The 15536-nt window shown below is 48.3% G+C and overlaps 1 protein-coding gene across 5 annotated transcripts in view; it reads left to right on the forward strand.

Annotated features, from left to right (window-relative positions):
- CEMIP (cell migration inducing hyaluronidase 1) overlaps positions 1-15536 on the forward strand; it is a 165388-nt gene that overhangs the window by 98949 nt on the left and 50903 nt on the right. For all 5 annotated transcript variants that reach the window (XM_079912421.1, XM_079912419.1, XM_079912423.1 and 2 more), the window contains 6 exons: positions 1121-1300; positions 3712-3782; positions 4786-4881; positions 5716-5837; positions 10742-10874; positions 11673-11864. In XM_079912421.1, the coding sequence (XP_079768547.1) occupies positions 1121-1300; positions 3712-3782; positions 4786-4881; positions 5716-5837; positions 10742-10874; positions 11673-11864 (794 nt within the window). The remainder of the gene's footprint in view (positions 1-1120; positions 1301-3711; positions 3783-4785; positions 4882-5715; positions 5838-10741; positions 10875-11672; positions 11865-15536) is intronic.

Raw genomic sequence — 15536 nt, forward strand, 5'->3', positions numbered from 1 at the left:
TTAGGTTGCTTCCACGTCCTGGCTGTTGTGAATAGCGCTGCAGTGAACATCGGGGTGCAGGCATCCTTTTGAATTCTGGGTTTCTCCGGATATGGCGCTGCTTCTTACGTAGTACAGCATGGTTACTTGCAGCTGCCAACCTGAAGTTGAATTCATTACTGAAGTGCATAATGAGATGTTATCCCAATAGCTGATGTGGAGGTTCCAAAGGCAGGATACCTGCTCCTTCCTAATCTCCTTCGGGTAAAGTATGAGGGCTCAGGAATCTGAGAGCTGAATGTGTGTGAGTAAGGATATTAATAAACCCTGGACACACACAGAAACGCAGGCTGTGGTCACCTGAGACCTGGCTACCTGGAGGTTACCTGCAGAAACAAGAACTTAGGTCGGCTCTTGAACGGTAGGAAGTATTTGATTGGCTGGAGAGAAGGTAAGGATGAATGAGTGAAGGCAGGAGTGGGCGTGGGGTATGACCATGGGACCCTGAGCTGTACTAGGCTCATAGCAGACGATTCCTGGGGCGGAGCACTGGAGAAGGAGGGGGCCTAGGTGGGGTCAGACCAGGTTATGGGAACAATTAAAAACCAGTTTGAGGACTCAGGAGTGTCCATACATTCCCCCCCGCTCCCCGTACCACCACTGTTTTCCTTTTCCCAAATCTTGGCTCTTCATTCTGGTTTCTTTTTCTAGCCTCGTTTTAGAATTATTTTGCTTTAAATTAAAGAATTAATTTAGAATTAAATTTGAATGAAAGAATTATTAATTCTTTCGGAATTCCCGTTGTCATTGTACAAAATGTTTTTACTTAATAAGTTCCCTTTACACTTAGAGTTGGAATCATCACACAACTGGGTCTTTCCTTTGTAAATTCCTGTCACCTGTGATGTAGGTTTTTTGAGATCTATATTTCATAGCTCTTGTACGTGGATGAGGGAGGGTTATCTTTGTCAAGTCTGAGATGATCGATTCTTGCTGTAATGAAAGCTTCTTTCTTTAAAAATCATAGCCCTTGAGATCTTTGGATGGCGTGTTAGTTGTCATAACACAGGTAAGTGCTTAGAGTTCTCTTTTTTGGGCCGCTGTTAGGACTATTAAAATCCCCTCTTTCTGCCCTTTTTAGGTTTGACACCTATAGATCCAAGAAAGAGAGTGAACGTCTGGCCCAGTATTTAAACACGGTGCCCGACGGCAGGATCCTTTCTGTTGCCGTGAATGATGAAGGCTCTCGAAACTTGGACGACGTGGCCAGGAAGGCGATGACCAGATTGGGCAGCAAACACTTCCTACACCTTGGATTTAGGTATCGCCCGTCACTTCCACCTCCCCAGGGCTCCAGAACACTGAAGCATCGCTACCCGAGGCTGACTTTCCCTAACTTCCTTGCTCGTTTCCCCAGGCGACATCACCCTCAGTGGTGACCCTGGGGCGTGCAGACATGTGATCCGTCCTCATGGGACACGTTAGGGCTTGTTCTTAAAGGGAGCCTGGTTTTCCTTGTAAGCATATCCCACTCTTCAAGCTCCACAGGTCTCTGTGTATATGAACTCATTCATTCAATCGGCCACTTACAAAGTATTAATTGAGCATCTACTGTGTGTAAAAGCCGTGCCTCAGATGTACAGCTAATGGTCATTTTCCCTTTCTTTAGCAACGGGGTCAGAACACGCCTGGGGGGATTGGCAGACATCTGTTTAGAGACCACATAAAGTGCGTCTGCCCAGCCAGGCCCCCCGGCAGAAGGGGCCCTTTGATGTGCTCCAGGGCATGTTTTGTTTGCCTTGGACTGCAGCGTCATGCCTGACTTTGGCATGCGCGCCTGTTGGCACCAAGAGGAAGCCCTTTACCCCACAGTAGCCACACCTTTGAATCGTGTTGAATCAGATCTCAGTTCCGTGGAAAGTTGAGATCATCTGTCCCGTAGCTACTGGAGATAGGGATGCACCTCCCTCCAGCTCTGTGGACCGTGGGCAAAATGGGGGCAGGCCAGAGCCTTTTCTGGGCTCTGAGCAAAGCAATTTTACTGCCTGGGCAGAGGTCCCCTGGGCAGGGACAGGACTCCGGGTTCAAGGGTGCTTTTTCTGACTGCCCATGGGCTGCTCCTTCTGGAAGGGTTTGGGCAGGAGACTCAAGAAGCCAAAGAATGACAGTGACACTTTAGAACTGTTAAAACTCCTTTGTTAACCAAAACCAAGGGTGCTGCTGTTTCACTGTGTTATAAGCCAAAAGGCCAGTTCGTTAATTTCCAATGACAGGCAGAACCACAAAGGGACTGGCTACGTAGGGCCTCAGCAGAAGAAGGTCCAAGATCTAGCATCCGATTTGGCCTGAATTTGAGCCTGGGCTGCGCCTCCTGCTAGGTGACTGCACAAGTGACTCACCCTCTCTTTGCAGGCTTCCTGTGTCTGTACAATGGGATATTTGAGGAGCCAGCTCAAAGGGCTCTGGGGAGGGTAACTGTGATAATACGAGCAAAATACCTGCCACTGTGTGAGGCACAGAATAAGCACTCAATAAACGTTAGCAACTATTCTCTCCTTACAAACAAGAGCCGCGGAAGGATGGGTGCTGTGTTCTATAAGCGAAGGAGATAGGTAGGCAGGGATTACATGTTTACCCTTCATTTGTATAGACCCACTTTGAATGACAGACTCAAAGCACCTAAAATCAGTAGAAGATCTGAGACTTGGAACCATCCTTTGTTCATTCACCCAGGAAGGGACTGTTGAGCAAATATTGCCGTAAGGCACTAGGGCTGGACTAGCTGGTACTGAGCTCTCACGGTAAGTTGTGACCTGTCTCTGGAAGTACTGAGCTCTCGCCAGGAGGCAGACATTCAATGGGAATTGATGACGGGGCGTGAAAGAACAAGAACAGGAGGGGTGAGAGGTGGAGCTGCCGAGGTGGGCACAGGAGGGCCTCTTGCTTTGGGCCAAGGAGGTTGCTTTTTACGCAAATGGGCGGGCACTGAAAGATTTTAAGCAAGGGTGGCACAGTCAAATCCCCAACCTCGATGAAGACTTACTTTCCAAGATAAGAGATCAACACAAAAATAATCAAAGTTATTGAGGACCAAGACCTACTGACATCTCACAGGAAGTGAGAGGCTGGGTTAGGTATTAGGGGGAAGACAAAAACGGATAAGAAAACCTTCCCACCCTAGAGCAGGGCACGCTTCAATGGAGAAGAGAGGAGTGTATAACTTTCCAAAATGGTACCCCTTCTTTTTCTCCTTTGCTTCTCATTAGGAAGAAGAGGTATTTCTTTCCTTCCCAAGGCCCAAGGCCGATTCCTGGGTACTCAGTCACATCTGCCTGTGGCATTTTCCTCGAGATTAACTCATGAGAGAAAGAAGCTTTCTCCCTTGGAGCGTGTTTCCTTGTTTTCCTAAAGGAATGAGAGCACTTGCTTCAGAGCCTAATTGAGCCTGGCAGGTGGTACGTAGGTCTGTGGGCTTGTTTGTTATTTGTGATTCATACCCTGTCGACTGCCAGCATGGAGTTGCAGAGGTTCACAGTCCACAAACATCAGGCCAGCCAAGTGGTTCGGAAGGCCAGGGCTTGCAGAGAAAGGCTCTTTTTCTTCTGGAGAAAGGGAAGCCCAGCCTGGAAACTAATTTCCCCCAAATAGCCTCTGTGTGACACCCTGCGTCAACTCTACCTCCAGTACAGGCTCAGATGTGTGAAGAACTTTTTTGTTGTTTTTTTTTTTCAGACACCCTTGGAGTTTCCTAACTGTGAAAGGAAATCCCTCTTCTTCTGTTGAAGACCACATTGAATATCACGGTAATAAATGGCGAGAGGCCAAATTCCCTCCAGTGTCTCTCTGACCAAGGGACTCAGGGGCTTTTTGAACCACGCTGCACCCTCAGAACATGGCCGATCCACCACCCAGCACCCTGTTGAGTGACTAGCTGCTTAATGGCCAAGTTACATGAGTGGCAAAAGTCCATACTGATTTAAGGCCAATCACTAAGATAATATTTACATTTGCGAAGAAATTGTCATTGGTTTAATCCAAAACAAGTGACACAGGAAAGATGAGAACTGGGACAGAACCAGCAAGGGTAATATTTTGAGCTAAAAAGACGCTTTGGGGGCTTCCCTGGTGGCGCAGTGGTTGAGAGTCCTCCTGCCGATGCAGGGGACACGGGTTCGTGCCCCGGTCTGGGAAGATCCCACATGCCGCGGAGCGGCTGGGCCCGTGAGCCATGGCCGCTGGGCCTGCACGTCCGGAGCCTGTGCTCCGCAATGGGAGAGGCCACAACGGTGAGAGACCCACATACCGCCAAAAAAAAAAAAAAAAAAAAAAAAGACGCTTTGGGAAATTCCCTGGGGGTCCAGTTGTTAGGACTCCACGCTTTTACTGCCGAGGGCCTGGGTTCGATCCCTGGTCGGGGAACTAAGATCCCACAAGCCTTGCCGTGTGGCCAAAAAAAAAAAAAAAAGATGCTTTGGATGGGCTGTTACCACATAGCACCAGCCTCCCCTGGCCAGGGAAGGTTTCGGAAGGTACTGCCGATTCTAATCCTAGAGAGGAATTCACATGAGAAACCATGGGGTTCCAAAGTATAGCATTGTTGGAACACTGCAGTTAAACTTGCAAAACTGAAACAAAAGAAGGGACAATAAATAATCTGCTCTGGAAAGATTGGCCTGAAATTTTTTTTTTTTTAACAAAATGACTCAAGATCCATGTGTGTAGGGGGCTTTCTCTGCATTAGCATCACATCCTTCTGAGTTTGGGGGTCGGTCTGGTTGCTGACGCCTCTGATCTCCTCTTTGACAGGACACCACGGCTCTGCTGCTGCCCGGGTATTCAAACTCTTCCGGACGGAGCATGGCGAGCTTTTCAATGTCTCTTCATCCAGCGAGTGGGTTCAAGGTGAGGAGTTTGGGACACCTTGGTGACATTTCACAGGGGGCTGAAAGGCCAGGGCTTTGAAGAACGAGGACTTTCCTTTTGCACCAATAGGACCACTTGACTGGGGCAGTGTCGACGTAGTTTGCAACTGAGAGCTGTCTTTAATTAATCAAGTCTCCGTGGTGAATAGCCCAGGGGGATGTTTCCTCTCAGGGAATACCTCTTCTGTGCCAGGCGCTGGCACTGAACGGAGAACACGGACAGGAGGAGTAGGAACCAGCCTTCAAGGAGCCCACAGACACGGGGACGGGGTCACGGAAAGAAGCAATCCTCACTGCCATCCTTGGATAACGGGTTCATGGATGGATTTCATCTTTCTCCTTTTGGCAGTAGTGAAGAATATCTATTGCTTTTATAAAATAAGATAGTCAATAAGAGGCACTTTTAGGGCTTCCCTGGTGGCGCAGTGGTTGAAAGTCCGCCTGCCGATGCAGGGGACACGGGTTCGTGCCCCGGTCCGGGAAGATCCCACATGCCGCGGAGCGGCTGGGCCCGTGAGCCATGGCCGCTGAGTCTGCGCATCTGGAGCCTGTGCTCCGCAACGGGAGAGGCCACAACGGTGAGAGGCCCGCGTACCGCAAAAAAAAAAAAAAAAACAGGCACTTTTAATAAAAAGGTGGGAGAGGTGGGGGAAGTTGACAGATGGTTTAGAAGCCTCTGGTACCCAGCCTGGTGAGAACCTGGACAGATGGTATTCAATTCCCATTGTGCCAAGGCTGCTTGGGGGCTACACCGAGTGTGGCTGGCTCTCCTGCACCCTTGCTCGTCTGACTCTGCTCTTTGCTTTCTTCCCAGATGTGGAATGGACAGAGTGGTTTGAACATGACCAAGTGTCTTACACTAAAGGTGGGGAGAAAATTTCAGACCTCCGGGCCACTCACCCAGGGAAGATCTGCAGTCGCCCCATTGACATACAGGTAACCAACTAGTTCTAAAGGCTGTGTCTCGAAGAAGACTCTGTAGATCACAGACTTTCGTGCCATTTGAGTGGTGTGGGTCTCACGGCCCTCCTGTGACGTTGGTAAAGCCAGAGAGTACCGTTCTCATTTTAGAGACTGACGTGGAAGCTGTGTATCTGCTCCAGGCTTCCCCACCAGTGAGTTTCAAAGCTAGGCCTCAGATTCTCTCCTGGGTTCTACTGCTGAGTTCCTTTTCCTTCTCCCCAGCTGCTGCTTCAGCCACAGCTGAGGGTGCCTAGCGTGGCGTTGGGTTTGCCCTACTCAGCTTCACTCCTCCGTTGGTCTCCTTTGGGGCCTCGAGTGCACAGGATCTGGCCGGGACTTGGGTGCAGGCGGAGCCTGGCCCAGGTGGAGAACACCTACGGCCTTGTCCTCCACTCAGTTAATGAAAGCCGGCATTTGCAGAATGGACGGTGTTTGCTCGGGATCTTCACTTGGAGTTAACTCTGTCCAAGGGGGACCTAGACTTTCTCAGCTGGCTTCATCATGAAAGTGTGGGGTGAACAGGCAGCCCTCCCAATTCAGTGGCTCAGCTGGTAAGCTTCCGAGCTCAAAGGACCAGAAGAAAGACAGAGACATGTGCAAGGAAATGGAGTTTATTTCCTGATGCCTGGTCTTCTTCCAAAACAAGGTTTGGGGCCACTTAACTGTTAGATAGAGAATTAGGAGTCATTTGAGAAAGACCATCCCTGCCCATTTTATCCTCTTTCATCCAATACAAATAGCAACATTTGTACACCACCTTCTTTCAGATGATCTAACCGTAGGTCCCAGGTCATCGGACTGCCTCCACCCCTCCACCCCCTGACCCCCACCCTGAGGCCGTACTTCTGCCCTCTGCCTTGCATCGTAGAGGGACTGTGGGACAAGGGACCAGTTTTCCAAGAGAGGACACTCTGTTCTGCAGTTAGCAAAGGCCAGGGAAATCTTTCTCATTGTTTGGCTAAGACTCCCCGTTCACATGGCTCCAGCGTTACTGAGAAGGATTTACCCAGATTCAGTTACACGTTGGAGATTCTTCTTGGGTCCAACAGAATCAAAAAGTGCTGACTCCCCCAAAGCACATACTTCCCAGATTTAATTTTAATTTTCTCTTGCAACCCTGGGTGTTCCAGCTCTCATTCTGAAAGAGCCATCGTTTTATTCCTCCAGTTCACTTGGCTACAGGAAGTCCAGTCTTGTACCAGCACTCCCTCCCCAAGTATTTCTGGAAATCCTCGAGGAATGCTTCCATGCTCTGCAAATCCCTCTTGGTGTTTGCTCTGCCAGCTGCCTGGCTGCAGATCGCTGTTGTTTAGAAGACCACTTCTCCATGCTAGGAAAATAGCTTTTCTTAGGCATTTCTAGCTCTCAGTAACTTCGCTCCCAGCACAGATACGGGCTCTTCCCTGAGAGTGTCAAAGCACAATTAATCCCAGGCTAACACAGTGAATGAAACTTTACTAAAGGCTTGGAGATAGCAGAAGAGACTGGAGAAAGTATACGTATTTTTCCATATGTTACATATATAATCATATGTGACTGTTCACCAGTTCCATAATCCAAGACCTTCCACGGGGACCCAACCCCAGACTCCGTAACCACCAGTCTGCCGCCATATTGCAGGGCCCAGTTGCCTTCCAACAAAAGGAGTATCCTTGACAATGAATTCCCCGAGTTCAAAGTCTCAACTATTTGAGGTCCAGAGAAGAATAAAAGACCCAACAACAGTTTTCCCCATTACCCAGAAGCCTGGGCCAGCCTTCCCACAAAAGTGCATTCTTTGACAATATTTTGCTGAGCATTATAACCCCTTATGAGTTCAAAACTCTCAATTCCAGAATAAAATCTTGGCTTTTTCTTGGCAAAACAAAGGTTCCTTGAGGCAGTCATCTAAAAACATGTCACGTGCCTCCAAAAGTGAATCAAAGCTCCGCCCCTAAAGGAAAGGAGGAAGCGCTGCATTCTGGAAATGCCAGGTTCATCCCTTTTCTCCTCACCGTCAACCTTTAATCAGTAGTGACCCCAGACTTAGCCAGAACATCTCTTTCTAGTCATAAAAGACAATGAGGTAGACTATACTCTGGGTTTTTCTGAAGTCAGAAAAGCAAAGCCAGGCTTGTCCTATGTTTACCACAGGTGAGAAAAGCAAGATTACATCCTCTTTATAGATAGAGTGTCAGACACATCAGCCAGGAGCTCAATGCCCTAGTTAACTAACCCACCAGAGAGACTGAAGCAAAACTGAAATGCCCACGTGCCCATTTTTGCCACTATGGGAAATAACAGGTTACTGTGGTCACTGGCCACCTCTGACCACCGTGCAGGCCCCAGTGCACCTGAAGGGCTGTGGCCGCCCCACACAAGGGGTCCCCCAGATACTTGCTCTACCCTGACGTGGTCAAATCCTCTGGAGGGGGAGGGGATGTTAAGGACATTTGTCACCTAGGCAGGATGGCGAGTTGGAAAGAAAGAGGAAATAGGACTTACACAGTTGACCTCAACTCAAGGAAACCTTTTCCAGATCTGATAGCTTGTGATTCTGCAGAATCAAAACCAAAACCACAGTCCCCTGTTCCCATGTCATTACCCTTCTTGAGGTTCTCCTGGGTTGAAATCTCCTCTCCTCCCACCTTCTCCCTTAAAACCCACCCACCCTTCAAGGCCAGTGGGACTTACTGGACTCACACATCCTTGGGGCTGAGACCATCTTGGGCAGTCCCCTCTTCTCCCTCATCCCCGGCACAGCGGCTGGAGGTCAGTCTGGTGGTTGGAAGATGTATTTGGAAACCAGATAGCTCCTAGTTTGCATCCAGCTCTGTCACTTGTGAGCTGTGGCTTAACAACAGTGACAGGACTACGGTTAGACGCGTGAGGTGCCCAAGGCACAAAATTTAAGGTGGCTCTCACTCCCAGGTGCCGACTCTGTACTCGCATGACCCTGAGAGTGAGTGCCGCCTTAAATCTTGCACCTGGGTCATCCTCACTAGCAATCCTGGCCATAGATATCAGTCAAGTTATTGAATTTAGTGTCTCAATTTCCTCATAAGCAAAAATGGAGATAAGAATTGTTCCCTCATGGGATTCTTTTGTGGATTTAATGCAACAATGCATAGTGAGCGAGTGCCCATAATTTTTTTATTATTTTAAAATGATTTTCCTATGTTACTGTTTATTATGATATTGCTAGTTATTTTATAATTATTATCATGAGTAACAATCACATTGTGCCTACTTAAAGTGAAGATCGAGGTTCACTGGACGGTGGTAAAGCCCTTTTTACTCTTCTTATCCAAAGCTAAGGTCGTTCTTACGGTTAGAAAAAGGAAAACAAGAAAAGCAGCAAGACTGAGTAGAGGTTTCCTGAAATGTTTACCAGACGTTGCGCCTTAAAAAACGTCCAGCTCAGTTGGATGATGTTTTCAGGCTCAGTTCTCAATATTAAGGGGTGTCTTAACTGAAAAACATGCTGGCCTCAGGAGAAGAGATCCGGGGGTCAGAGGCATGGGCTTGACATTCAGGTGACCTTGAACTTGCTTCTAAACCCCTCTGAGCCTTAGTGTTTTCCTCTAAGAGCAAGTCCGCAATGCCTGCCTGTCTGCTGCAGAGACCACCCCAGAGAGTGGCTGTGAGTGTGTTGCTTGCAGGAAAGGGCTGAATTTCCATTCTGGCTGGACTCACGTCTCCATAGCTCTCCTTCCAAGCCAAGGGCAGCGGCTATCTGCTGGGTTCAAAGCAGGGTTTCCTAAAAGTTCCCCCCCACCCCGCCTTTTTCGATTGACTAAACTTTACCTTCCTATTTGCCCGGCCCTGGTCCCTTTAGTTTCTGTGCCAACGAGGATAACAGCTGCAGCCCTTGCTGTAAATTGCAAGTCTCTGATGACAGCCCCAGTCATGATGCAGACATACCCCGGCCCTGGGATCATGCCCTTCTCTGAACCCACTCCCTAAATTCTCTACCTGGCCTTGAAGCTTCTCGCCCATCAGCTCTCATCAGCTGAGACTGTGCTCTGTGCCAGGCCCTGGGCTGGATGCCGGGATCAGGGAGGGAGGCAAAACCTGGCCTTTCCAGAACCCACCAGCCACTGGAAGGAGGCAGACGCTGAACCGAGGGCGGTAGGCAGTAGTGCCTGAGGGCAGCAGTGGGAGGGGCTGCGAAGCACCAGCCGTATAGTTGGATGCGTCCAGATTCAAATGGGCAAGTTACCCAACCTCTCTGAGCGTCCGTCCGTTTCCTAATCTGTAAAACCAGCAACAGTCTCATAGACCTCACAGCCAAGAAGAGGGAATGAAATAACGTATGTAGCCCCATAACTCCAAGAGGGGTTCTCAAACATGACTTCCCATTGGAGCCACCTGGGCAGCCATTAAACATCCTGATGCCCAGGGCGCCCCCTGGACACAGTCAAACCTGAGACTCCACAGACGGGGCCTGGGCGTGACTCCCCACAGGATGTGGGGCCACATTTAGGCACCAGTGGATCGATCATAGTGAGTCTTCAATAAATGTTGGCCACTCTTGATGGTGCTCGTGGTGGTGAGTGGGACAAGTTGTAAGAAAGCAGGCAGCGCAGCTCCTAAAAGAGCGCGTACTGGCTGTAAACACTCCGGAAAACGTTCACCAGGGCAGTCAGTCACTGGTTTGGATACCGAATACGGTAGGACCCCAGGCGAGATGTTTATCCATCCTGCGACTTCATGCTGTCTTTCTTATACAAAATCGAGAAGGGGAAACGTCCGAATAATAACTTAAGGCCATTGTGAATAAGTTTTGCAGCAGGAACAATTTTAGACTCGTGCGTATATGTTTATAACATTAATCATAACCTTCCTCCTTTACAAAAAGAAATGACTTTGCTCTGTAATTTCCGTGCTGTTCCCAGGCCACTACAGTGGATGGAGTTAACCTCACCACCGAGGTTGTCTACAAAAGAGGCCAGGATTATAGGTTTGTGTGCTATGACCAGGGCCAAGGCTGCCAGAGCTACCGTGTGCGGTTCCTCTGTGGGAAGCCTGGTAAGCAGCTCCTTGCTGGGGACAGAAATGCAACCGTGGCTCGGTTCCTTGAGCTGCCAGCTATGCATTGGGAGTTTTGACGGCTGGTTCAGCTGCCTCTGGGCATCTCAGTGACCCCACGCTCCTACCAAGCTCGTGATGGAGAGAGCACCTCTGTGACACAGGAGCTGTGGGAGGGTCCTCGGAGTTGGCAGGAGCCATCAGAGCCCCACCCTGCCCACATGCCTTTCAGGAAGGGGAAGGGCCTGGTCCAGGAAAACCAGGGTGCAGTGGACAGAGCTGACCTTCCTGCAGCCCTCCCCTGCGTAGACACGCAGCTCATGGCCTCTTTGGGGGATATTATTTTAAACCCGGTTCTCGAGGTGCTCGTTAGAAGGGATTGGAAATGGTCGGTTTGTTCTCAGGGGCACTTGGCCATCTCCAGAAGGCAGTCATTAGGGATGGAAGTTCTTTGGAGGGGAGGCTTACAGCTACTGAAAATAATAGTTGAGAGGGACTATATTTGTTTCACATCTTTTGCAAAACGGGCGTGGTGAGGCAACCACATTTAACTCCGGCTAAGGAGTTCGTGGAAAATTCCCGTGCCCAGAGCTAATGAATGGCTCTTTTCTGGTAGGGTTTTTGTTGACTTCAAAAAACCTGTACCAAGACTTGGATGGGGTGAGCCTGGTGATTTGGGTTTTGGATAGGCAAACCTGGCATTTACTGACTTAGGGAGGGGAAGGGAAGAGGTGGGGAGTCAGAAGTATGCCAGGAGCAAAGCTTTATCTCTCAGTCTCTCCTGTTTTGGGTTAACAGTGAGGCCGAAACTCACCGTCACCATCGACACCAACGTGAACAGCACCATCCTGAATCTTGAAGACGATGTACAATCATGGAAGCCCGGAGATACCCTGGTCATTGCCAGTACCGATTACTCCATGTACCAGGCAGAAGAGTTCCAGGTGCTCCCCTGCAAAGCCTGTGCCTCCAAGCAGGTCAAAGTAGCAGGTAGGACATTCCCTCCCCCCTCCCTAGGTCTGATGAAGCTGAAAATTGTTAGGCTTAAAGTTGACTGAAATCAAAACAAATTTGTGTCAGTCAGCTATTGCCATAATAATGCTGCATGACAAAAAAGTCCTTAAGATTTTATGGCAAGCATTTATTTCTTACTCGTGCATCTACAGGCTGTCTAGGGTTCAGCTTCTCCACACTAAACTTGGCTCCAGGCTGAGGGTTGGGTTCGGGTCAGCTCCACGTGAGTCTCATTCTTCCTAGGACATACTCTTCTCACGGGGGAGAAGTGAACCAACATATGGGAGGACTCTTAAGGCCTTGCGATCAGAACTAGCACCCTTTGACACCCACTTTCCATTGACCAAAACAGATCACGTGGTCCAACTCAACATGAATGGGGAACTCTATCTTTCCCATTAAGATAGAAGGGAGGGAATGAACATTTGCTAGGCAATAATTAACCTACCACAACATTTTAAATCTCTTCTTTCTGTAGCTTTCACATTTTCCTTTTTCTTCTCCTAAATCTTGACTTGGATGCCCTGTCATTTATGTCGTGTGAGGTTACTGGAATTACAGATCGTTAGAGGTAAAAGAGACCTCAAGTATAGTCCAGGTCAATTATTCTGAGTTGGGGGAGTTATGTATCAGTTAGAGTTCTTTGTTGTAAGCAACAGAATCCAACTTGACTATCTTAAACAAAAAAACGAATTCATTGAGGCTATTCAGTTTAGAGAACTAAGTGAAAGCTGCGTGGCCAAGGTGCAATAAAGGACCAGGAACAGGGCAGCTTCAGGGGTCTGGGTAGCAGGAACGAATGGGCAGCATCCTTAAGGCATCACTGTTTGCGCATCCTGGGACATGGTGCTCAAAAGTCACCTTCCAGGGAGATGGCACTGATTGGGCTGGTGTCTCTTGTGCTCACCCTCTGGCTAGGGCACCTTCAATGACTGTCCTTCTACGACTGCATTGTATGGACAGAGTCGCTCCCCAAAGGAAAATTGGGATGTATTACCAGAGAAAGGAGAGTCAATACTGGGCATTAAAAATGTCAGCTGCTATATGTGGAATCTTAAAAAAAGGTACAAATGAACTTATCTACACAACAAAGAGAGTTACAGATATAGAAAACAAACTTATGGTAAAGGGGGGTAGGGAGAAATTGGAAGATTGGAATTAACATATACACACTACTATATATAAAATGGATAACTAATAAAGATCTACTGTATAGCACAGGGAACTCTATTAATACTCTGTAATGGCCTATATGGGAAAAGAATCTAAAAAAGAGTAGATATATATATATGCATAACTGAATCACTTTGCTGTACACCTGAAACTAACACAACACTGTAAATCAACTCTACCCCCATAAAAATTAAGGAAAAAAAGTATTGGCTGCCGCAGAACCATGGCACCTGGAGAAGTATTAGAATTTGGGGGTAGAAGGAAGACTATGAATTGAGAAAGCGTTACCAATATATTCAGAGTATCTATTATTTTGGAACTAAAACTACAAAAGGTAAAATTCAACAGAATCTTTTTGGCTAGTGGAAGTGTGCTTGAGAAAGAATTTGGGGGCACAAAGGTTTCAAAAAGTGAGAATGTGTGATGGAGTCCAATGGCATAATTTTTTTCATGGGGATGGGGACCCTGGAGGGCATGTAGCTGAGGCGGTCCACAGATGCTGCAGCTGTGATCCTGGGGCACCAGCTCTAGACTCAGAACTGCAAAAGGAAGGCTGTAACTGTTTCCAGAGATTGTGATGCGGTGGGTGTGGCGAGAGAGAGGGAAGGGGGTAGCAGTTTGTGGGCAGAGGCTGAGATGACCAAACATTTGTTCCTTGACAAGGTAACAGAATGATACCTTAAATGATAATTCGTTTGAAACCCCTACCTTCTTCAAAAAAGGTTTCGGGGTCTCTTGGAATGAACACAAGTCCAGGTAGATCTTCCTCCGGGGGGTGGGGGGAAAGAAAAACCAGAGTGAAAGATACATGTCTACGTAATGAAAGACTGATGGATGGAGAATAAAGTCAGCAGAAAGGGGGGTGGGAAGTGAAGTTAGCAGAAGCTACTGAAATAGACCATAAAATGTATCTCTGAGCTTCCTGGCAGCCAGAGCAGAGAAAGCAACTTCACCAATTACTTAACTAATATTGTCTAATACAAGGAAGGGGACCAGAAGCCAAGAGAGGCAACTTTCCCTTCGCTCTGGGCTACTGGGGAATCTGTCATAGGGGCTTTCACGTGGTGGATACTGCACAACAACGCGAACCATCACCCTGGAAACCGTTTGATGCGAAGATGCTCTCTGTGTGCGGCTCTTTACGGTTTGATTTATCACGTTAGACGGAGGGTCGTGCTGTTCGTCACATTTTCTGAAGACGTTTTGAGGAAGACTTTTTTTTTTTTTTGGTAGAGGGCAAAATAGTTTAAAGAGGTTCTAGGAACGGTAGTGATTAGCCGAAGGACGTTAGACAATTACGTAACTTCCCTTTGCCCCTGTTTTCTCATGTATAAAATGGAGATGATGATCACAGCTACTTCAAAGGGCTGTTGTGAAGATTAAAGGAGTTAAAGAGATACTTAAAGAGATACTGAAAATAGTGCCTGGAACGTGATAAGTGCTCCACTCGTGTTAGCTGTTACTAGTAGTAGTATTAGATGCAGTAGTTTAGCAACTAAACTTAAGGATGGAAAGGAGGAAAGGGACATGAGCCGCAGGCCAGTGGTTGAAACCTGTATATTTTATAGCTTATCGATTCCGCTCTTTGGGGACATGCAGTTTAAAGGAAGTTATAGAGGGAGAGAAGCAAGCCATTTCTGTCATTATTAGTAACAGACACACGAGGTCTGCCAGGCCTGCAGTTGTCTACGTGTCCTGATGCTTCTGGGTGTGGAGGCTCTTCCTGTGAAGAGGATGTGCATGCCCCACCCTCCCTCCACCCTCAGGCTGGACAGGCATCCTCACTCCTCCATCACAAGGACACCCGCAGGGAGGTGGCAAGGAGCAGGTCATCATGTATTCAACAAACAAAGAGCACGTAGTCTATGCCAGGCGATGCTCCAGGCTTTGGGAAGCCATGGTGAACCACATAGACAAGTTCTCTGCCCTTAGGCAGCTGTGAACATGGATATCCAGCAAAGAATCATCCCAATAAAAACAAAATCCCAAATGTGAGAAAGGCCATGGAAGAGGAAGAGGGGGGATTGATGGGAGCATCGGAAACGGGGGTTTGGCAAAGGCGTGGAAGACTCCCCAGAAGAATTAATGATTGAGCAGAGAGGTAACCAGGAAAGAGGGGAGGGGCAGCAAAGACCCTGTGCTGGGAAGAGCAGGCAATGCTCCAATTCCAGAAGAAGACCCAGGTAGCTTGACAGGGAAACGGGGGGCTGGAGGAAGCGGAGACCCCAAATGGCACCTTGGGGCTTTCTTCTGAGTACAATGGCTTATTAGACTTCCTAGACCCCCACTTACAGGACAGCACCAAGCGAAGCAATTCCTAGTGATTGTTGGACCCTTGGGTCTTCACTGGGTGCCTTCTGCGTCTCCTGAGGACAATACATGTGGACAGGCCTTCTGGGATGCGAGGTGTCCTCTGGGACGCCAGGTGTCCTCTGGGACTCTTGTCAGGAGTGGCATTCAGACCGTTTGAGGGGA

Source organism: Stenella coeruleoalba (assembly GCF_951394435.1).
Source record: "Stenella coeruleoalba genome assembly, chromosome: 2".
NCBI classification, from domain to species: Eukaryota; Metazoa; Chordata; class Mammalia; order Artiodactyla; family Delphinidae; genus Stenella; species Stenella coeruleoalba.